We start from the raw sequence: 24,319 nt of genomic DNA on the forward strand, positions 1-24,319 counted from the left end.
AGGACTCAGGGCAGTGAACAGCCAAAAGATAAAATACATATAATACAAACGTTAAAAAACCATTTAAAATACAATTAAATAATTTGGCCCAGAAAACAAATTTAAAACACCCCAATTTATAAGACAAATTTAAAATTTAAAAAACAGTTTAAAAGAAAAGTTAGGCCAGGCCAGCCTGCTGAAATAGGAATGCTTTGAGGGCACGGCGGAAAGCACGCAGATCCGGGATCCTCCGTATCTCCGGGGCGAGCTCGTTCCAGATGGCGGGTGCCCCCACAGAGAAGGCTCTCCCTCTGGGGGCTGCCAGTCAACACTGTTTGACTGACAGCACCTGAGAAGCCCCTCTCTATGGGAGCGTACTGGTCGGTGAGAGGCTACTGGTGGCAGAAGGCGGTCTTGTAAATACGCTGGTCCTAAACCATGGAGCGCTCTAAAGGTGGTAACCAAAACCTTGAAGCGCACCCGGAAGACCACTGGGAGCCAGTGCAGCTCGCGCAGGAGGGGGGGGTCACATGGGAGCGCCACGTCGCTCCCATAAACACTTGCGCGGCCGCATTCTGGACCAGCTGGAACCTCCAGGTGTTCCTCAAGGGGAGCCCCATGTAGAGAGCATTGCCCTCTCACTCCAGCCACCACAGTGAATATTCATTTCTAAAGCAGACTATGAAAAGGGTCCCTGCGTCTTCATCAGGCTGCTATATTACTTTTCATCACATACAGTAATAGTAGTAGTAGTAGTAGTAGTAGTAGTAGTAGTAGTAGTAGTTGTTATTATTATTATTATTATTATTATTATTATTATTATTATTATTATTTAATCTTTGGTGAGATTCACAGCCTTTGAGGCTGGTTAATAGCTCAGCAGCTCGAGTCCTAACCAAGGACCTAGGAACTGTTAAGGTATCGTCGGAGGATGTAAGCTGTCCCGGGTAAAGTGGTTTTTTGTAGAGTCAAAATGTTCAAGTCTGGTAAATTTAGAATTTCTAAATAGTGAGGTAGCCCTTTGGATATTGCTCCAAGGGCTCCAATTACAATCGGGACAATGCACAATTTCTTTTTCCACAGTCACTCAACTTAAATTTGCAAGTCCCAGTACTTTGTGATTTTTTCTTGCTGCTTATCTTCAATCCATGCATCACTAGGTATTGCAATGTCAATGAACCATACTTTTTTCTTTTCAACTATTGTTATGTCAGGTGTGTTGTGGATCAAGTGCCTGTCAGTCTGAATCCTGAAGTCCCACAAGATCTTGAGTTTCTCATTCTCTAAAACTTTCTCAACCTGATGTTCCCAGTGGTTTTCGCTATACTCAAATCCAAACTTCTGGCACAATTTCCAGTGAATGATTTTAGCAACACAGTCATGGCGTTGTAGATAGTCAGTTTGTGAAATTTTGCTGCACCCACTGATCAGGTGGTCGACTGTCTCATCTTTCTCATTACAGAGGCGGCATTTGCTGTTGGTGGTAACATGTTGAATTTTTGCCTGCATGCAGTTTGTGGCTAGGGCTTGTTCTTGAGCTGCCAAAATAAAGCTTTCTGTTTCTTATTATTATTCTGTTGTTGTTGTTGTTGTTGTTGTTGTTGTTGTTATTATTATTATTAATTTGATTTTATCGGGTTTTTAAATTTTGTGTATTTATGTATTTTATTGTTGGCTGTTCACCGCCTTGAGTCCTTCGGGAGTAGGGCGGTATACAAATAAAATAAATAAAATAAATAAAAATAAATTATTATTATTATGGAGAAAGGACTTCCTCACTGGTTTTAACTACAAATTTAGATTTTGCACAAATATCAGTCATGTTCAAGATTAATTGCAGTCCAATTAAAGAAGAGCTGGTGCTGGGATTAACCTCCATTTAAGAAGAAATTCCAGATTCTACTATAGCTCTGTTCAGAGGAGCAGAAATACTTGCAACTGGCAGCCGGCATGAAGCTCCATTGACTATGCTAGGTTCTTAGACTTTTCATTAAACTTTAAGGTACAATTGCACTTCATCTAATACTGTTAGCTGTTGCAGTGCAAATTCTGGCCAAATTACTTGGGGGGAGGGGGGGATTTGGAATGTCAGTTCCCACTATTAAATTTGGGGTATGGCAGTTTGGAACCCAAATATAGACAAGATGTCCAGTTTAAAGAACTATGGTTTCTTGAAGGAAAAGCATGCAATAATATGTACAACCAAATTTCACAATATGGAATATTGTTTGGGAAATTAGGATTACTTGTAAACTATTATGGAATACATGGAATAAGCATAATGGTTTGGGTAGCCTTCTAGGTTCATAACTGAAAGCTGAAAAAGAATATTGAAAAACTGGAGCTCAGCTAAGCAGAAGAGGCATGGCCAAACAAATTGCAACTCAGTCTCTGGCCAATCAGATGAAGTTAACCCATTGCTTGGACTCTCCAAGCAGCGCACAGGGGAATGAAAGCTGTTAGGAGAGCAGGTAGTTGTTTCTATTGTAATGAAGAAAGGCAACTTTGGGAGGCCTTACAACAAGTATGATTACAACAGCTGCTGTTCACTTTTGGATCTGCATGGAAAAAAACAGCTAAGCAAAGACTTTGTTGCTATTCATTTGGAAAACAATCCAGTTGCCTGAGCCATTTTTATGAGGAAGAGAAAAGAGGAAACATTATGTTAAAATCAGGACTATCACTCAGATTGGTACTTTTACAAACTAGGATCAAATCTGAAAAGTTCTGGTAGTTTGGAACACCCAGAGGGCACCCATAAAACTTGGAGTAGGGCTAGATATTATTTATTTACTAGCAATCCTCCTGTGTGTGTGTGTGTGTGTGTGTGTGTGTGTGTGTGTGTGTGATGTTTAAGTTGTTGGACAGAGGAAGAAGTGGTTTTCTCCATTGGCATAAAGAATAGGGAGAAGCAAGCTACTAAAAGTAAAACCTGGCCGGCAACCTTGTCCAACCAACAAGGATGAATCAAATCCATAATGCCTTTTGAAGAAAGCCACAGGATTATACCAAGTATGACTTGAGTCACCCCAAATTGACTCAATATAAAGATGAGGAAAGATTATACAAGCATAACAGGAAGCCTCTTGTATATGTATTTTATATTCACAGGAGTTTAAACTTTTGTTTTTCACAGGACTCACTGACTCTTGGATACTGTTTAGAAGCTACTACCAAAGATACTGCAGGTTTTTATTCCAAACACATTGATTTGAAAAGTGCCAGGGACACTCCCTGGATTTGTTTCTTACCTTTACAGATTCTCTCACTGTCCATAGGCTCATAGCCAGCACGACAGGCACATCTTCCGATCGCCACCATCCACTCGCCTTCCCCGTTGCAATGCAACTTCACTCCGGAGGAGCCAGTACTGCTGGCTTCTTCAGCATCAGCCACACAAGTTCCTGGTGCCTCCACCAAAGAAGTCCTTTCGCCTCCAGCAAATGTCTCTGGGAAAGAGGCAAAACCCTTCACCACTGCAGGACATTTGTAGAAGAAAACTTGGACAGCCACCAGAGACATGCAAGCGCCAGAGTCTTGAAAGGCCAAGTAGAAACCCCTCTTCGTCAATGGCCCAAAGCTTCTCACCTTGACGTTCATCTTCACCACCTTCCCAGAGCTATCCACCTGGGAGAAGCTCTCATCAGCGGCAATTGTATCCACTTTGGTCCAGGGGCCCTCGTGCCACTCTGGATGCTCAGCAGTGGCTAGGTCAGTTTCCGATTCATGATAGTAAAGGGTAAAAGTCTCTTTGCAAGAAGAAGCCACGGTCCTCATGCTGGCACAGTCACGAACAGAAAAGCGGAGTCGTATGTGAACTCTGTGGGCTCCATGACGCTCTATGAAATGAGTGCGCAGCCAATTATTCTGTCCCGGCTCAGCAACATTGCATACTTCAAATGTTCGAATCAGATGCTTCCTGTCATCCAAGACACTCACCTCATCCCACTGTATGGAGTTGGGGAGGGGAGGAGAGGAAAAAGGAGACAAACAAGCTGGAAATATAAATCTTATGGGATTGGGGACAGTGTTATTTTACACCTGAGAACAGCCACCTGGATCCTGCCACAGTATATATATTACACAAATTTGGCCTAAATTTTAGTTTCATCATGTTTATAAGCTCCTCAGGGATAATATGAGATTACTATTATCTGGTTCTCTGACTCCCAACACCAAGCGCCTTCCTTAATCTATGTCTTGTAGATGAGCTCAGGAACCTTTCTGGGAAATCAGTTGCACATCTCTCTTCCAGCCACAGTCATTTTTTAAATGACTTTCTGAAGAAGGGAGAGGAAGTGGGGGGGGAACAGAGGTGAAGGAGGAGGAGGGGGAAGAGGAGGAGGAGGAGGAGGAGGAGGAGGAGGAGGAGGAGGAGGAGGAGGAGGAGGAGGAGGAGGAGGAGGAGGAGGAGGAGGAGGAAGACAACAGAGACAAAGACAAAGGCAACACTGGATGAGAAGTAAGTCCAATGAATTTTCCTTCCATGTTCTGAAAAATCCAATATTATAAAGCACTCACCACACTGCAAATCATTCTAGATTGCATGTGTTTTTATTTAACACATATGTGCTTTATTAATTACCATCCATCCTAGGAAAAAATTAATTGTACTCAAACATGCTATTCTTTGAGAAAAAAGGAAGAAGTAAGTTTATAAGGATGCCAATTATTTTCTCCCAAAGATTCTGAAAGTTCTTCCAGACTAAGGAGAAACTGGACCTTCTCTCTCATCTCATTTTTTAAAGAAAATATTGCTTAGATTTAAAGTAGTAAGATTGAAGTTTTCCAAAACTGCACGTGAGTAGAGATGTACAGAATATTCTGTACATCACAGCTGTTCCATATGTTCCAAGCATAAAGCACATATTCCCATTCTATGTGTTTAAAGTCTGAGAATTTGTTTTTTCTGTTTTGCCTTGATCTGGAATCAAAATTTGACTATTTCAAGAGAGAGCATTTTGAGCGATCCAGGTGCTATACTGTTTCGTGACCCATAACTAACTTGTCTTTTTTCAAGATGTTTCCAGCCTAGCTGAACTGACCAGATGCTAGTCACATGAAGATGACATTTAATTCTGTTGTACGAGGTGCAATGACAATAAAGTAAACTAAACTAAATGTCTACTATCAGCGTGAGCAAGAACAAGTGACACGGGAACGGAGGGAAAAGAGCCATTTATTATGTATGTGAATCAGAACTTGAATGTTTAGGAAGCTTTGTCGTTTGAGAAGATCTGACTGACCAAATGCAAATAAAATGAATTAATACTGCTATTGGAGCTAGATGGGGCAGGCAGAGGCAGGGTGGGGGGGAGGTGGGATCTGCTATTAATCGATCAACCACCTCCACTGTGATGATCCCCCATTGGGGCCCAAAATAGATTTTACTTGCTTATTAGGGAAATTAATTCTTCCAATAATATGTTCTTTATTGATAGACACTGCTTTCTATATCGGTTTGGTTGACACTGTAAGTTTTGGCTCTCGTATCTTGCTGTTGTTTAATTTTAGGGATGTACAAAAAAAGAAGAATTCTAATTTGGTTTGGTTAAGTTTCTTAAGTTTTGGCATGTTTTTGTGCCTTGTTGATGTAGAGCTTTCAGATTTAAATTCAGTTTCTGCTGGTATGTTCAGTTTGACAAATGCAGTATTAATATTCTATATATTTCTTTTTAACCAAGGTAATTTAAGGGTTATTTAAGGGTTACCTCTTAGGGAGGTGGAGTGCCAAATTTGCTAAACATTTTAAAAAGATGGCAGTACCTCCTAATTTTTATCTATCATTCATCGTATAAAATGGTCAAAAGAATCCATTATTTCTTTAAAAAATGTTTAAATAATTTTTTAAAAAATAAAAATTACCCCATGGTTTTTTTCCCCTTCATCTAGCTAGGTTAACAGGGAGCAATTAGTATATACTAGCATCTCATCTATCATTTTGGCTACAAAATGGAAAATAAGGGTGTCTGCAGCTTGTTCCAAATGCTTTTTCTTTTCTATAGCCAAGCACTCAACAATTTTGTGGTTTCTGCCATCAGAATATAGACCACTGGATTATTTGAGTTATGCCTTATTGGTTTACAGTCAAACTGGAATATATAGATGAATTTTTAAAGGGTCATTATTGTACCCTAGAATCAAGGGGGAAATGGACATCTTTTTGAGTAAGCCTTTGAGTTTCTAAGAACTCTTTGTCAATCAACAAGATTAATAATCCTGGAAAAAATGCAGAGTGTGGGCATAGTTTAAATATCTTTTATACTTTTATCTTTTACTGCCCATTCACTTCTGAATATTTAATGAAATTCTGAAGCTTGCTTTTGTTGCCTAATAAAAATTGCTTTAATGAGACATTTGCATTCACTTTTTCCTCAAACAACACTCCTGATTTTGCTCTTCTTTCAGTATTCATAAGTCTTTCCTCTCCTTTCTCTTCTCAAAATCAGCAGGAAAAAAATAGCATAGAGAAATAGAGAGAATTAAAACTACACAACAGCCACTCTTTTGCTATCCCCCCAACTGGAAAAACTACCAATAATGCTAATAATACTAATAATAATACATAACAGTATTGTCATGTAGTTCCATTCTTCTTCAATCTGGGGCTATCAAATGAGTCTGAAGACCAGACTCTAAATATGGATGTCCATTCTCTTTTGCAAGTATAATGAGCATGGAATCAATGATCTCCATGGAGTCAAGGGAAGACTGAGAGTGCATGGAGTCAAGGGAACACTATATCAATTCTCTATATCAACCCAACCATAGGGAAAAAGTACAATTATTCAGCACTCAACAATGTGGCTCTCTGACAGGACTTTCTACAATGTTCCTTTGAAGAAGACAAAAGGTAAGTCTTAAAGAAATAACAAAAATAATTAAATCTATTGCCTTTTGTGGCTCTATTATGAGAAGAATCCTGTGTTGTCTCCTTTATGATGATACTCCAAGACAGAAGATCCAAAGATTTGGCGGAGATTATAATAGAAAAAAAACCCAGTCAACAGCTTTACAACCCTTTCTAGTTTTCTCTGTTGTCTTTGAAGGGAGAATACCATCCCGAAATCCCAGCCATTACATCTTGGTTTCTCTGCGGGTCTTTGTTGTGTGCAGAACACATTACCAGGTATTGAGTGGGTGGGCAATTTTCAGCAAAAGAGTATGAAGGGAAGCACCTACCCCTTCAGGAGGATGGGCGGTCCATCCAATCTCAGAGGTCTCTCCTGTTGTATCCAAAAGGATTTCTGTTGGAGAGATAAACAGATAAAAATGATGATTTTAGGAGACAGTTCCAAATGACAACTAATTCCTTCCTATATCATCTCCTGAGGGCCAGCATGATTACTAGTCTCAAACAAGATTTGCTATCACAAACGGGATCGGGGCTGGGGGAACTGTGGTATGAGTTTGTCAGCTTTGCAAGTGATTTCTTGCAAGTCTTCAGGCATGATTTTCATTTAAGTGGTTTCATCCATTACATGCAGCTACTTCATACTTTGGGAATGAGTCATATGTACCACATTTATCACCTGTTTCATTCCAATTTCCATTGAAGAGCTTATTTGCAAGCGGCAGCTACTGCAGATTCTGCTTTTACAAACATTGAATTCTTCTTATATTACCCATTCTCAAAGTCATTATCAGAGTTAGTACCTGTCATTATTTTCTTCTCTTGCTGAAGACTAGCAACAGGACAAGGCAGCTTAAGCTCACTGAAACATGTTTGGTTCCTGAAGTGCACTGTGACAACAGTGGAGATCAAAGGCCCCCGTCCCCTTCCCTGCTCTCATATCTCAGTTAACACTTAACAATAACTTTTGAATAATTTTTTTGAAGAAACACTTCTTTTCAGAAGAGAGACCAATAACCGAACAAAAACTCTTTCAAGTCATTGTGTAACTTCATCCAGAGCAAACAATGAACCAGTAAACACAGGTTGTATCTCCACAGAAGTAGTGTAGCAATTAAAGCTGTTGAGCAAAATGGTAATGATTTACAAAACATAGAATGTTGTGGGTTTTTTTAAATTGTCACACTTAAAAGTAAAAACAAGAGAAGCTATTTATTTCCCAGAACTTTCAGGAATGGGCATTCTTAATTCAAAGGACTCTAACTTCTCAGCCACCTTTTACAGCTTTCAAAGAATGCATAACTGTGGAGTCCTTAGTGCATTCTGTCCTTGGTTATTTGCTTGCAGACATTCCATTACCTGACTGGGCAACATTATCAGTGCTATCGAGAGAGAGGTTTGCTCCCTAGTTATATACAGTTCAACCTCAAGCTCTCTTGAGAGGTATAACTCCTATTTACATCCTGCACTGATCTGGTACATTTCTATAGATCTTTAATTTAAAAACAAGCCAGAAATTTGCTGGATCAAAAATGTACTCCTAAAACAGATTGGACCACAAAGTCCACACCTAAGTCATCTTGTGTCTGAAATAGGAGAACCAATCTAAAAGATGCTTTCACAGTAGTCGAAGGACAGAATTGTTCTTATCCTGGACCATATTGAGCAAAAGACAAGAAATACTCTTACATAGGCTGGGCCGGCTTCTAGAATCTAACCAAAATCAGGTGCATATGCCCAGCTCTAAACCTAGGCTTCCCTTTTAGGTTTAAGTAGCAACAGCTGGCTTAAAGAAGACATTATATGTTTCAACAGAAAAGTATTTTGGATGAAAATTAAGCCAACAAAGTAAGTTTTGATTTCGATCAAAATGGAAACTTTATTTTGGACAACCAATTTAGCATAATCATAGAAATTTTATTTAAGGAAATTTTTAGCGTGGGAAGTGAGAAAGAGAAGGACAAACATTTCCTTCAGGGCCTTGCATTCCACAGCTGGCCAAAATGATGCTCCCCAGATGGCTTGTCTCCAATGACCCAGGTATTATTTTTGAAGAAATCAAGAGACAGAGAGCACACATTAATTTTTCATGGGCCAGCAAATACATACAACCTGGGGCTGAGAGGGCTCTCCTCCAATAGGAGATATTTAAACAACCAGCATGCATAGAGAAAGAGGAAAGGAAGGACACATAGAGCAAGTAGACTAGATTCCAATTGATAAGAGTTAATAAAATGGTTCACAGATGGGGAGTTTAAACGGACCAATTTCCCTTCTCCCCATCTTTCACTTTCACACAGAGAAGTAAAAAAATGTTTATGGAACTGGGAAATCTCTGGACTCTGGAATCTTGTATAGGAAAATGAAGAATTTTGGCACAGTGGCAAAGCAAAGAAAAAGAAATCTACTACAAATTGAGTTAGAAGAACGGTGTGATTTAGCAAACTGGGATCAGTTGTTGCAGACAGGACTGAACAGATTACCTTAGCCTCCAAAATTAATTTAAAAGACACGGTTTAAAAATATACATTTTTTAAAAAAGGGCCTACAAAAATGTGTATAGGATCATCCATTTAGCAACTTTAGCAAAGTTACAATGGCACTGAAAATGAAATGAGGTATAGTTGATCCTCACACTTATGACCGTGGCAGTATCCCGGTGGTCACATGATCAAATTCTGAGTGCTTGGCAACCAGCATGTATTTATGATGATTGCAATGTCTCAAGGTCATGTGATTTCCGTTTGCAACCTTTCCAGCCAGCTTTTGACAGTAAAGTCAATGTGGGACGCCAGATCCACTTACTGGTAAGAACCGTATGATTCACTTAACAATTCCAATGAATCACTTTAACAGCGGTAGCCAAAAAGGTTATACAGTTGGGTGTGACACACTTAATAACCACCTTGTTTGGAAATGCTGGTCCCAATGCTAAGTCAAAGACCACCTGAATTACACACAGTTGAAGATGTAGTTTTTATTAGAAGCTTTGCTTTTCAAAATTATGTGTTATGGAAGTTTGCATAGAAACTTGCCTGTATTTGTGGAAATTGCACATAACAAGAATTTTCCACTTTTTTTAAAAAATCAGAAAATCTAATGAAATAGAATAGTATATAAATCCATCCGACATAAATTTAGATTGATTTGCTATCTCAGGCTTAGCTGACAGTACTGCTCTCTGTAAGTCTTATATTTAAAGGCATTTGATTTTTAGATATTCTTTTAAGATATATGTGCTTATACCGCACCTGCTAGGAAGAAAAAGAAAATATTGCTGACTATCTAGAAAATCCCCAAGTAGGTAAAACTATTCTTATTATTTTTTGTTGGTCCTGTTTTGCTCCTGAATTAATCAGCTTCCAGGTACTGGTGTTTACTATTAAAAGATTAGAATATTGATTTTCTTCTTCTGCTCCTTAATATTAACCTCAGCATCCTTTATCAGTATCCTTACCATGTACTGCTCCACTGAGCTGTCAAATATGGTAACCCTCCTTAAATTAGAGCATGTGTATTCTCCTTTCTAACTCAGATGTGACACAGATTTAGGTTAATGGCTCAGTTTAATATCAGAGTACTTAGGACAGAGAAGGTCATCTTCATATCCTTGTTTGTTTGCACTGTAACCCCTTCAGGAAATGGAAAATATATTTGGGGCCAATGGTTACATTTTTTTATCCCAGAGAACAGATATGGATCTAGTTCCCCTGCTCAAAATCACAACAAACTCAACCGTCAGATCACACTGTTCCAATTTGCAGAAGAATATATACAAGTGCAACCATAACTGGAATTGGTAACTTGGCCATTAAATGAAGCAGTCACTACGTGATATCACGCCTGTGCTTATGATCTTACATCAGCTTTCCTTTGTTTTACAGTCATGCAAAGGTCGTAAATGCAAGGAATGGTTGCAATGTTACTTTGTCATCACACTCGTAACTGAAAATGCACACTAATTCTTCTTGATTTTATTCTTGAATTTTTCTTTATAAAATGAAGTTATAAACATAAACAATATTTTTAACCCTTTCAGATTTGCCCCTTTATCTGGTTTGTCCCATATTTATTTCCAGGAAAATATAACTCAGAGTTGAACTGTGGGGTCCTTGGTGATCTCTGAGCTTGGTTGTTTTCTTGCAGATTTTTCATTACCAAACTAGGTAACATCATCAACAGTACTAGTCCTGATAATGTTACCTACTTTGGTAATGAAATGTCTGGCAAGAAAACAACCAAGGAACCCACAGATCTGTAAATGTACTTTCACTTCCTTCTTAAAACTGCTATGTTAGTCAAGGGGAGGGGGGGAGAAGAGGGCAGGGGGCTATCAAGCACTGAGCAAATAATACTACAGAGCTGATTATTTGTATTAGGTTTGAAGATGTCAATTTTCACTCAGCTGTAAACCACATATTCAAAAACCAATGTTTCAATGGGCAAAAGTGCAAGAGACAAGCTCATGACATTAAGCCCCCACATCTGACTAGGGCTTAAGGGTATTTCTGAATCCTGCACTATATCAGGAGCTTCAGATAGTGATGACAATAGTAATGCAAGGGAACACATTTTCCTGCATCAGCTTCATTATTTCTTAATCATGGAGGAAGAAATCAATGGTTGTACCAATAGTAATAGGAGCCCTTAGACTTAGAACACTACCCAGAGGGTTGCATAGATAAATGGAAATTTTGAACTTATTAGACCTGAATATTCTGACTTTGCAAAAAACAACCTTACTTGGAACTTCCTATATACCCAGATGTTAATTTAACAGTTCTTAGATCCTTGGCTAGGACTTGAACTGTTATGTTTTACCAGTCTTATATTGTGAATCGAATTGAAGATTAACGAATCATCATCAACCATCATCATTCTATGCCTTGGTTGGATTATATTTAGAATCCTGCAGTATACTCTACAGGTCTGCAGTAATTTTATTTATTTTATACTTATTAGTCACATTCCTTCATTAAAGCACAATCTTGGCAGATTCAATAATTAATGACTGGATCAATACATATAATGTTCAAAGAATTAATCACCAAAAGCCAATCATTTTCTGGGATCAACTGAAGGTGATGGGCTTCATTTTTAAGCTTTAAACTTCTTGCATTTGTTATCTCAGAGAACATCTCCTTCACTATGAGGCTATTCGGGCATTAAAACTGACAGGAAAAAAAGCCCTTTTGAGAGCAACACCAGCTCTTCAGGCACATGAGAAACATCGCCAGCATTGCTCAGAAATGGTGAAATGTTCCTCTTTCCAAATTCTTACTTTCTCTTACTTTCTGAAAAAGTTAAGACATATCTTTTTAATTAAATAGTTTTAAAATGTTAACAGAATTTAAATGCTGGGGGAAAAAATTCCTTCCACTTTAATTATTTCTACTATGTCTGAGTTTTTTCCTCAAATGTATCATTACATATAAATAAAATTACAATTTACCATATGTCTAGGTGAGATTTTTAACTGGTATATAAATAGCAAAACATAGCTACTCCCTTTATTTCTGGTGGAATTTTTCATAATTCTACTTCATAATGTCAGATATTTGCTGAAATTTCACTGAGTGCTTCTTAAATCAGCAGGCTTTTCTGAATCACATCTGCACAGATGTGCATTTCCTCCATCATTACCTCCAAAAACTGATTTTGGTTCGCCCTATTTACCTAACAGCTTTGCATTTACCATCTTTTCCCTCAAACCCCTATAGCTGGTTGCACAGTATATTTGATCCCCAGCAAAGATTGGAACTGTTTGTCAATTTTTCTCCCCACAATCTCTTGCTAGAATTGCTGAAATGCTAGTTGAGCACACCTTTCAATTTCTTAATTGAACTTCGTCTGCAATGCTGTCCAAGCTCATGAAATATACCACATATATCCAAGCATGTTTGCTTTTTTTTTTTTTTGTCTCCAGATGCACGCACCATGTTTTGTGCATCCAGTTGAAAATTACCCTGATTGAAATTAGATATAATATGCCTTTAGAACAGGGGTGTCAAACTTGATTTCATTGAGGGCCGCATCAGGGTTGTGTTTAATCTCGGGGGGCCGGGGTGGGCGTGGCCAGCTTGTCATTGTGTCGGTGTCTTAACGCCATTTTTGTGTGGCCCTCCCGTGCTCCGTTTTCACTGGCAGAGGGTTGCAGGAGGCTGTCAGAGCCAAAAATGGAGCTTGGGAGCCCATTTTTGCTGGCAGAGGCATTGCAGACCAGTCCTTCACTGTTTCCAGGGCAGCCCCACAGGCCAGATCTAAGCACCCCGCAAGCCAGATCTGGCCCATGGGCCTTGAGTTTGACACCCTTGCACTAGAAGGAGCAGGTGCCTAAAATTCTTGTATACATTAGCTCTGTATCAGAAACTGAACTTGGCAATTTCCTTGGAGTCCTTATTTAGTATTTATCCAAGACCATCTCTCTTGTACCTGCTTGATCTGTATGTCAACTGCTTACATGGCTCTCATAAAGTTCTCTTCAAAATATCTTTAAAGTTAAAAAATGACAAGAGTTTTGTCCACTGCTGCTCAATACAACTGCATCGCTCTCTGTGTTGCAAAGTACAACTGAAACTGTTGGTTTTATTTTTTAACAACCGAGAAACCAAGTTCACTGGGATGTTCACTGTTGCTGCTCAATCATTTTGGGCATCTTTAAAATGCAAGAGAGGCTTCAGTTCTTCAGTGCAGAAAATGGGGGAAAATTATCCACTGGAGATAAAAACTTTTCTGCCTAACTCACCCATTCCTAACATTAGGAAGTCTTATCCCCTCCCACACTGCAGCACTCAACGAGATATCTGCAATTTGAGGGAAAAAATGATTCCTTAACATCCTAGTGCATTTGGACCTTTATGAGGGCTGTCATAGACAGTAAAATATAGATTCATGCTCTAATCCTGCCATTTGCCTTCACTCAACCCCACAATGATAGTTGGAAGAGAAAGTGATAATTCTCACCACATGCTGTCTGGCATTTCTGGAAGAAAGGCTGATACATAAAGTATAGTAAGTAGGTGGCCTTCCTATGAATCTATAGACCTTTGTTGTTGTGCCAAGAAATAAAGTAGAGCAAACAAAATGCAATTACCTAGGCAAATGAATATCCTGTGCTGTATAAGAATTGACATGGTAGGCAAGCTGGGTAAGGCTTACAGGGTAATTCCTGTCGATTCAGCTAAAAGACTCCAAAGCAATTCTTGTAGTTTGATCATGTAAATGGAAATATTTCAAAATGTGGCAAAGAGCACAGGAGTATTATTCACTCTTTAAGAGAGGTTTTCACCTTTACACCTTCAGTGAAGGAAATTGGGAGAAAAAAGTTCAAATAATTCAGAGGTCCCACTTTAATGTATTCAGTAATAATGACAGTTTTACTTATTGCTTTGCAAAATTTTGTATCATCATTATATGTGGGTAGTCTGCAGTTAAAGTCACAATCTAAGATTGGTGGAAACTTAATAATTTAAGTGCTAACCAAGACCTAAGAATTATTAAGGTAGCATCTAAGGATAAGGATATAAGAACCCAAGCAGGTTTAAGTTTTTTGTAATTTCAAGTTGGTCAAGTTTGATAAATTCAGTATTTCCAGATATTGAGGGAGTCCTTTAAGCATAGCTTCAAAGGCTCCAATCATGATTGGGATAACAACGGATTTCTTTTTCCATAAGTATTTGACTTTGATCTGCAAGTCCCAATATTTTGTAATTTTTTTCCAATTGTTTTTCTTCAATTTTAGCAACATCCATGAGCTGGTCATTCTCCTTTTCAAAAGCTGTTATATCATATATGTTATGAACAAGATGATTGTCTATTTGGATCTAAAGTTTCATAACATCTTAGCCCACACATTTTCCAAAATCTCAACTTGATGGTCCCAGTATTTTTACTAATTATTATATGCACAAAAATGTGAAATCAATCTGCCAGTTCTTTAAGTAGTGTTAGCCTTCATATGTAGAGTTCTTCCCAAGAATTTAGGATGTTGTAATCTATCAGCAGAGTATAAGCAGTGGAAACTGACAGATGAAAATTTTATCAATGTACATATTTTCTAAGTGCCATCCAAGATTTTTTTGGGTATGATACTCAGTGTGCCAATAACCCCTGGGACCACCATAGCCAGCTTATGTCATTATCTTTCCATTTCGGTTTTCAGATGTTGATACTTTGTGATCTTCTCCAATTTTTTGTCTACTGTCTCCTGGTATTGCCAAATCAATTGTCCACACTTCCTTCTTTTCAACCAGAGTTAAATCCTGTGTTTTAAGAGCCAAGACTTGTAGTTTGTATTCAGAAATCCCACAATATTTTAACCTGCTCATTTTCAACTACTTTTGCATTCCCACCAGTTTTTCTTTACTGGCACATGGTAATTTTTACAGATGTTCCCATAAATCATTTTGGTGATTGTGTATGCCATTATTTATAATCAGTTTGTGCAATCTTCTTGCACAAGCTGACTATCTGTCTCCTTGCACAATCTGCACCTTGTTGAAAGTATTTGATGATTTTTCCATTTTGTTCTTGATTGCATTAGTTTGAATAGCTTTCTTTTGAGCAGCCAAAAATCAACTCCTTCAGTTTCTTTTTTAATATTCCAGTCGTAAGCCATTGCCAGGTTTTATCTTTATCCACTTTCCCTTTGATCATTTGTAGAAATTGATTATCTAATGCTTTTCCTTGCCAGCATTCTGTTCTTGGTTTTATTAGATTATTTCAATATTTATGTTTTATTTCCTATACATTCATCAAGTTCCATTTTTTTAATTTGCATCATGTTTGTTCTTGGCTGCCTTTTATGTAATTAACCAATGCATGTTTTTTGACAGTTTGTTTGACTTGAAGTAAATCCGTGCCTCCATTTCTGTGGGGCAGATATAATTTATTAATATCACTATAGGGAAGTATTGCATAGTGAGTAGATTGCTTGTTTTTCGATCCAAACTGTCTAGTTCAGCTCATATCCAGTTAATAATTCTAGCAATATATCATATCAGAGGTATGACCAAAGTATTGATGGCTTTGGTGGTGTTTTCACCAATCAGTTTTGTCTTTAGAAATTTTCTCACTGTTTGGATGTATTCTTGACTAATCATACTTTGAATTTAAATTTGTCCACGCTGATGTTATCAAACTGTAAATTGCCCAGATTGTATTCTGTATCCTAATAGCTCCTGATGGTTTGTTCATTTGGCATGTCAGTTCTATTACTCTTTGTGATTTTATCCTGATTTCTTGATACTATAGCACATTTCTCTAAGCCAAATTCCACTGCTATATCTAAGCTAAAAATTCTTACAAAATTCTTATAAAATTCAATGACTGATATTCAATGTCCATATAAAAATGTGAGATTTTATTAGCAATTTTTGTTGAATGGTAGCAAAGACTTTTCTTCAAAATCACTGAAAGTAGAATCATAGCAATGACAAATAATAAGGGTAATAATGAATAAGCTTGGAATATGCCTATCCTAATATTGATGAGCCCATATTTTTCATTTCCAACCACCAATTCTGTTTTTCACGGCTTCATTATTTTTTCTATAAACATTCTAATGTTTTTTTACTGATGCTGGTTGCTTCCAAACATTTGATCCAGGTTTGTGGTAATGAATCAACATCTTTTGATAATCAATTTGGATCATATGGAAATTGGTTTTTTGCCTTTTGCCATTCTCCAAAATCTTTTTATATATCAGAAGATGATCTTTTGTATCTCTGCTTTTCCTTCTGTTTTCTTTCTATTCTATTGGAAGGGTATTTTTTTTTTAATAATCTTGAATGTTGTTTGCTATTATACCTGTGAGTAATCAAACACTGTACGCAAGCATGTTATCATCCTATAGTTTCCTGGTGTTGTCCCCTTTGCTGGGTCTTTTTGAATCAGATAGGGTTTGCCAGTTATTATTATTAATAATAACAAGAAGAAGACGATGACTGAACGACTGTGGCAAAAGAAAGTGAAGATAGTACCAATAGTAATAATCACCTTGGATGTAATCCCAAAAATAACTGGAACACCACTTGAACACCATCAGCATTGACAAAATCACCGTCAGTCAATTGCAAAAGGCAGCTTTACTCACAGCAACTTACGTTCCACAATCATACTTTTGGCGCCATCAAAGAATAACATCTGTCTATCCCAGGTCCTTGGGAAGGACCCAGTAGGTAGACAAAAATGTCAAATCCAGTCTAAACATCTGGCTGACTATGTGATTTGTGATTTCTTTTATTGAATAGCCCGAAGGCCTTTTCAAAAAAAAAAAAAAGAAAGAAAGAAAGAAAGAAAAAGATAAAACAAACAGTTACAGAAATAACAGTCTAAAAATATATGATATATGACATTTAAAATTTAACAATATCGAAGTTCAATAACTAGATTTCCAAAACTAGATAACCCAAATAAGATAGCTCCTCTCTAACTCAGCTCATCTTTCTTACAACCAATGAAATTCTTTTCGATATAACTGGCTCATATTGCTGTCATCCTTTTAAGATAGCGAGTGATAGCCCTTACCAGGAGAGTCTGACTATGTGACGAACCATCATCATCATCGCAGTAGACTTGATTAATGAGACTTTCCAAATCTTGCTTCTTTAGTAACATGCTTGCTGAAGACTTGACAGATCTACTCTGAAAAGTAGCCCACGAACAGGTTACTAAAGAATGTAGTTATAGCCATCAACTAATAAGAATTTAAAATAAAATCAGTGATGAAAGTTGAATTTTTCAATGGATACTAGTTGTAAGAATACACATCTTAACTCCAGTCGTGGAAAAATGACAGTTCTGGAGAACATGAGCTGCAGGGTGCTTTTGGGGTCAAGTTATGTTTATGATTTCTCAGAAGCATGTGACAGGCTGCTGGTTGGCTATTGGGGCAAACAAGGTGCCAGAATAGACTTGACAGTTCTACACAGCTCGTCTTATATTTTTGGTTTCTGTGTTCTGTTAAGGCATTTAAGGATTATTCTGAAGCTGCTAACCCATCTCCTGGGTTAGCAGATGGGACTAAATGGGGCATTCTCTAATGGAACCATGTATACATAGAAATTAGAAATTAGTACAGACAGAAACAAATGAAAGGTAGGCTGTAAAGGAAATGGGGTGCATAAATGAACCAAGTTAAGGAAGCTGATGGAGGAAGAGAGTTACCAGTGCCAGATTTCAAGGATTTAATTCTTCAGGAAGTCAAAAAATAAATAAATAGCTAAAGCCTCAGAACCAAGGTCAGCTATTTTTCTTGGATTGGAACAGAGCTTTTCCTTTACCCACAAATGTATCAAGTCCTATTTCCCATATCTGCAAGGAACCGTGATGATAATGAATCCACTGGGTGGATTGGACTTGAAATGATATAAACAGAAAATATCAATGATATAAACAGAAAATATCAGAAAATATCAGAAAACTTAAGAAGAGGCAACAGATCAATTCCTGTATCAATAAATAATACAAACAAATAAATAAATGCATTCGTGCAGAGGGGAACATCAGAGGAACCCGATGAATATATGTAGCAATCATCCCAGATTAAAAAAAAACATAAGCTAGAACATTATAGATGGAGAACATTATTATAATTGTGGAACATTAGGGCTGCTTGCCAATGAAGATAATGCAGCTTCACCAAGTAACATGATTAAAAAATGAATTCCCTGCCCCCAAGGGACTTTAATCAACATTTCCATTATATGGAGTGTAATGATTGGATCAAATGAAAGGCCTGTGAAGTGCAACGTCTTGTTTCCTACATTTGCCAACTGGATATCTGTGGGAAGCCCACAGGCATAGTAGGAAATCAAGTCCTTTTCTCTGCAAACAGTATTCACTAGCATCAGCAGTAGCCCCTTCGAATTCTGGCTATGGAGTTTCCATTTAAAGTCACAGCTAGTTACGAAGGGAAAGGGAAAGCCAGTCAAGAATAAATGCCAGACAAACACAAAATCTATGCATTAGACCTTGTTTCAATTGAAGAGAAGAATGTTGGTGTTAAGTTGGTGGCTTCAAAAACCAAGCAGCACAAAAATATTTCTTAGGCTGGAATTCTAGGTAATGGGAGGCAGCAAAAGACAAAGAAAGAAGGGAAAGTATTTAGATTTCAAGAGACCATTGCAGAGGGTTTAGAAAAAAAAAGGGGGGGAGGGTTGGATTCAATCTTGTTTTGGCAGAAAGGACTTTTTTTTTTTTTAAATGGAGGTACAGATACTTTAAGTCTATTAGGACTTATATTAGTCACTTCTTGCCATGATTGATAACAATATGGAGGAAAAGGATGTTCTGCTTTAAGGAGACTGATGTCGTATCAGAGGAATGTCAGACAGCAGACAAAGAAAACCGGAGAGGGGAAACAAGGATAGCAAGTTAACCAGGGAGGGAAAGAGAGGGGTATCATGAGCACTCCTGTAGCAGGGCCAAAGAAAATCCCTGTGGCCACATGTGCTCACTGACCTGAGCCATTTCATGATGAATGCACATCTTTCTCTCCCATGTGAAGGCCTCCGGAAAAGACAGGTCAGAAAGCAGGGGGGAAAGCCAACGGAGGCAAAGGACCGTCAGGCTGCGATGAATGAAAACAAGAAGTGTTGGGGTGTGCAGGACTTGGACAAGAAAGGGAACAGAACTAGAAGACCAAAAAAGGAGATGGGGGAACCTTCCAAACAAGGAGGCTAGCTTTAAAAAGTATCTCCCCATTCATTCACTGTTTATAAACCATCCAACAGTATGGTCACCCAAACATCATTATACTTTCATTCCCCTCCCACCCCTATTCCCAATTCTCAATTCTTCTTCTGTTTCTTTTGATATTCCTTCTCTTTAAAAAAAAAAACAAAAAAAAACCTGTGGTCAATCATCTTAAAGGCATCATCCAGTTCCTTCCTTGTTTTAACTCATCCAGCTGATAGTGCTTCTTCTGCTATAAGCAGCCAAGGATTCCCCCCCTCTCCCATCCGATGTTTATAGTACAGAAATCCAATTATTTAAAGGAGCAGTGGGTTGGTTCACAACAGATAGCACACTGCTTGCATGATCACAAGTGAGAGTGTGGCATAATTCTTCCCTTGAAATGCCAGCCATCTTCTACTTGACAATTAAAAAACAAAGTGCAAACTAGTCTGCAGAACAGGAATAGCAAAGCCTGACCACAACAAAACCCTTTTAAAATATTTCCATATCACATTATATTTAACTCCCAAGATATGATTATAAGTACCTGTACATAGGAGCTTATTACTGTACGAGTTAACAATAGAAAGGAGTCAGATGAGAAGTATTATGATATATTTTCTCTTCTCTTTTCAAAACATTTGCATATGTAGAAGTCACAGCAGTTCTATGCAATCAAATATATATTTATATATTTTGAATCCCCATCAAGCCTTCCTCAAGACCGTAATTGGTAACTTGAGTTAAAAATAAACTTCAAAAAGAATAAACATCTATTTACGAATAAGACCTACATTCTTCTCCTTTTGCATGCCGGCAGTTTTATCCCTTAAATATTAATGAAGCTGCTACTCTGCCGAGGTGAACATGCTCCTTCCAAATATCTGCATAATGATATTCTCCAAAAATCAGTTGGGGTAATGGCAAAGGAATCAGGCTAGAAACTGAGGGAGATAGTGAGTTCTAGTCCCACCTTCTGAAAAACCTTGCCAAGAAAAAAGCAGGGATTTGTCCAGGCAATTGGATATGATTGAATAGATCCGTGATGGTGAACCTATGGCATGTGTGCCAGAGGTGGCACACCAAGCCCTCTCTAGGGCTGTTGCCAGTTGCTCTTCCGGGTTCCATCATGCGCATGCGCACTGGCCAGCTGCTCTCTTCCAGGTTCCGTCGTGGCGCATGTGCATTGGCCAGCTGCTCTCTTCCGGGTTCCATCGTGCACATGCGCACCGGCTAGCTGCTCTCTTCCGGGTTCTGGCACACACATGCTGGTCTGTCCAGTGTGCACATGCATGCCGGACAGACCAGCATGTGCATGCCAGAACTAGGAAGAGAGCAGGTGGCTGGCGCACAGGCACATGATGGAACCTGGAAAAGCAGCTAACAATGGGACCCGGAAGAGAGTATGTGCACCAGCCAGCTGCTCTCTTCCAAGTTCCAGAGCTCCGGCACGCACACACACACACACACACACACACACACATACTCCAGTTTCAGCACCCAGTGCCGAAAAGGTTAACCATCACTGCAATAGATGAAAGAAAATCACCAAATAAAGCAAAAGTACCTCCTTGAAACTAATTTCAGCTCAATACTTTCTTGCATCAATGGTTGAATCAGCCCTGAAATCAGTACAATAGGGTTTTTTTTTTAATTACTTCATAAATTACAGGGGATCCACAGATGTTCAGAAGATAAGAGGGAGATAATTCCTCAGAAATACCATCTAAAGATTGCTATCAAGAATGGCGAGAGACTCAGTGGCTCCTTAGGTTATCTTATGCAGTTTTTTATATTAAATTTAAATCTGAGATTTTTTATCACTTTCTGCTTTCTTTAGCATTATTGAAAAATATGTTTTTTTCTTTCTTTCTATAAACCCTAAGGACTAGAACTTTTAATTTAAAAAGCAACCATCAGAAGTAGCGTCTTTTGTTGCCTTTTGCAGTGTGGACATTTGTAATAACTCAAATAATTCTAATGTCTTTCAGGATTCACAGAAGCTTAGCAGAGTTTCTCTGAATGGCAAGAAATTTGGGGGTTTAATAACAAACCAGCATTTGAGCATATTTAATATTTATTAAATATATAAATTAAAGAATGGGACTGACACAAGATGCATTGTAAAAGCCAAAGAATATGTAGCCTCTGGATTTCTTTCTTTCTTCTTCTTTTTTTTTTTTTTTTTTTGAGAACTGGAAAACTCAAGATTTGTTGAATTTTGATCAACTTTTCTCCAGCCATACAATATATCTGGCATAAAATACTTAGAAGTGCCATTTAACAGTGCTCACAAGAGCAAAAAGATCAGTAAGCATCTTCAGCTAGCTCTGAAAACATTAGTCTGCAGCACATGCCACTTGTAGATAAAGAAGTTGTGGATAAGTATTCGACATAATGGGAAAGGTGGAAGGAAAGAAAGAAAGAGGACAACTAGCAGCAAGATGGATGGATTCAGTTCCAGTGCCAGTGAGTGCACTGTGGGGGACCTGAAATAATAGATTAGAGACAGACAGTCATGGAGAAAATTTACGTTATGTGATCACTAGGAATCAAAAATGATTTGATGGCACATAGTCAATCAATAATATTTCTATTATGGAGTGAATCAACTTTGCATTTACCTTCTAGAGAAGATGCTAGGCCAGGAAGGCACATTATCCATAGCCAAACCATTATCACTGCTTGTTCCTTCATTCTCCTGATGGTGTTAGGATCCATTTAGTTTCTCCAGCAGTTTCAGCATCTTCCATAAACGAGAGTTACCACCACAGATATTCCAGAGGGCAAGAAAGGCCACAAGTCTAAATGTCCCAAAGCGCAGGCAGCTCCGCATGAAAAGAAGTGAAGGGCTCTGCAATAAAAGAAGAAAATGATAGACAAAAGCTATTATACCAACCCTTCTAAACCAACTAACCCTGAAAAACTCCCCGATTTAATATCCTACCAGGAAAGGGAAAAGAACCATAAATCATTATTTAATATTTTTTTTCTTAATTATCCTAAAAACTTACATACATTTGCCCTGAGAGAATTCCTTTTTGCACAAATTGGACTAGCTCAACCTTCATGCTAGATTGCATGCTATGTGTAGTGTCTATTCTAAACATTTTTGGAAGCACATTCCACTACAAATGATAGAAATCGAAACATACGTTTATAACCTTATCCTCATTTTCATAGCTTCTTCCTCACTGTTTGACCTTTGGTCAGATTTGTTCTGGTTGAAAAGTTACAGGTGGATTTTAAGACTGCTACAAAGTACTGAAAGATGGTGAAATAGTAAAGAGGTTGGACTGGGATGAGTGAGATCTAGTATCTAATTCCCATAGAGCCATGGAAATCTATGAGTAACTTCAATCGAAACACTTTCTCTCCGTCCAGCCTACCTCACAAAGTAGTCTGAAAAGGGTACAATTTGGGGGAGACCCCAGATATGTCATTTAGATCTGCTAGAGGAAATGTCAATTATGCAATATAAAAATAAGTAAATATCCCTAGCCACATCCCAATATCAGCTTTCCTTTTCACTTTTGTAATTTTTCAATTCCAATCTATGTCATATCAGACCTAATAGTCTTTACATCCATTGTGAATTTTTTTTAAAAAAAATTCTTTTCTAATTTTGTATAAACAGAGCCAAATTGGTGCCATGATTAACTCACCAGGTAGAAACTGGGAGATTGTGAGTTCTAGTCCTGTTTTAGGAACAAAGCCAGCTGGTGATCTTGGGCCAATCCCCTTCTCTCAGCCCTAGGGATCCGGTAAGCACTCCGGAATAACCTCGCCAAGAAAACTGCACTTGTCCAGGCAGTTGCCAGGAGACAACTTTCATGCCCTGGCTTCAGCAAAGGCAGAAACAATCCATGCAGTTGTTAAGCAAAGTATGGGAATGGAGCGGGTGCTTAGGGGCAAGGCTTGCAAGAGCATCAGGAAAGCTTATCTGGAGAGATGGCAGGAGACAGGCAGGAGGAAGGCAACAGAAAAAATGTTGAGGAAGCAGGAGAAGGAGCATGCAAGGGTAGACTAAAGGCTGAGGAGAAGGCATAATTGAAGTAGACAGTCAGTAATCCAATATCAAGCAACAGCTTGAAAAGTACCGAGGGATGAGCCAGAGACTTGGTCAGTGACATGTTGAGGTCAAAACAAAGCAGAAGTAGAGAACAGGAAATCAAGTGGCTTTCAGCAATGGAAGCTGTCCCTGCATAGTTTAAATCCACTCCCCTTTGAGCACACCCAGGTGAGGCTCACCCCAGTGGTGAAATCCAAATTTTTTTACTACCGGTTATGTGGGCATGACTTGGTGGGTGTGGCGTGGCTTGGTGGGCGTGGCTTGGTGGGCATGGCAGGGGAAGGATACTGCAAAATCTCCATTCCCATCCCACTCTGGGGCTAGCCAGAGGTGGTATTTGCTGGTTCTCCGAACTACTCAAAATTTCCCCAACAGTTCTCCAGAACCTGTCAGAACCTGCTGGATTTCACCCCGGCTCACCCTGCTCAGAGGTTGCCAATAATGAAGCACTGGCTTGGTTGTACAGCCAGCATTTTGCCGCTTTCTCATGAGGCACTTAGTCTGCCAGGGTTCAGGATTCTAATGCCAGGGAAGGTCACCCTGCTTCTTGGAGGCCATGACATCAACATTCACTCAAAGCCATACACACACATAGCATCTTTTTTCTGCACTCCCAAGAAATTATGCATGTACTGTATACAATAGAACCTTTGGTCACGATCATAATTCATTCCACAACTTTGGTTGCAAACCAATTTGGTCGTGACCCAAACCTAATTTTGGAAATTTGGCAC

The 24,319-nt window shown here is 38.5% G+C and overlaps 1 protein-coding gene across 1 annotated transcript in view; it reads right to left on the minus strand.

Annotated features, from left to right (window-relative positions):
• LOC139311059 (ephrin type-B receptor 5) overlaps positions 1 to 22,234 on the minus strand; it is a 135,832-nt gene extending 113,598 nt beyond the window's left edge. The window contains exons 1-3 of the mRNA XM_070935389.1: positions 22,138 to 22,234; positions 7,165 to 7,229; positions 3,234 to 3,930 (exon numbers count right to left, since the gene is read on the minus strand). Coding sequence (XP_070791490.1) covers positions 3,234 to 3,930; positions 7,165 to 7,229; positions 22,138 to 22,234 — 859 coding nt within the window. The remainder of the gene's footprint in view (positions 1 to 3,233; positions 3,931 to 7,164; positions 7,230 to 22,137) is intronic.
• Positions 22,235 to 24,319: the final 2,085 nt, after the last annotated feature.

The sequence above is a fragment of the Pituophis catenifer genome, unplaced genomic scaffold, assembly GCF_029215685.1.
Source record: "Pituophis catenifer annectens isolate HBS135680 unplaced genomic scaffold, rPitCat1.0.hap2 SCAF_2, whole genome shotgun sequence".
In the NCBI taxonomy this organism is placed as follows: Eukaryota; Metazoa; Chordata; class Lepidosauria; order Squamata; family Colubridae; genus Pituophis; species Pituophis catenifer.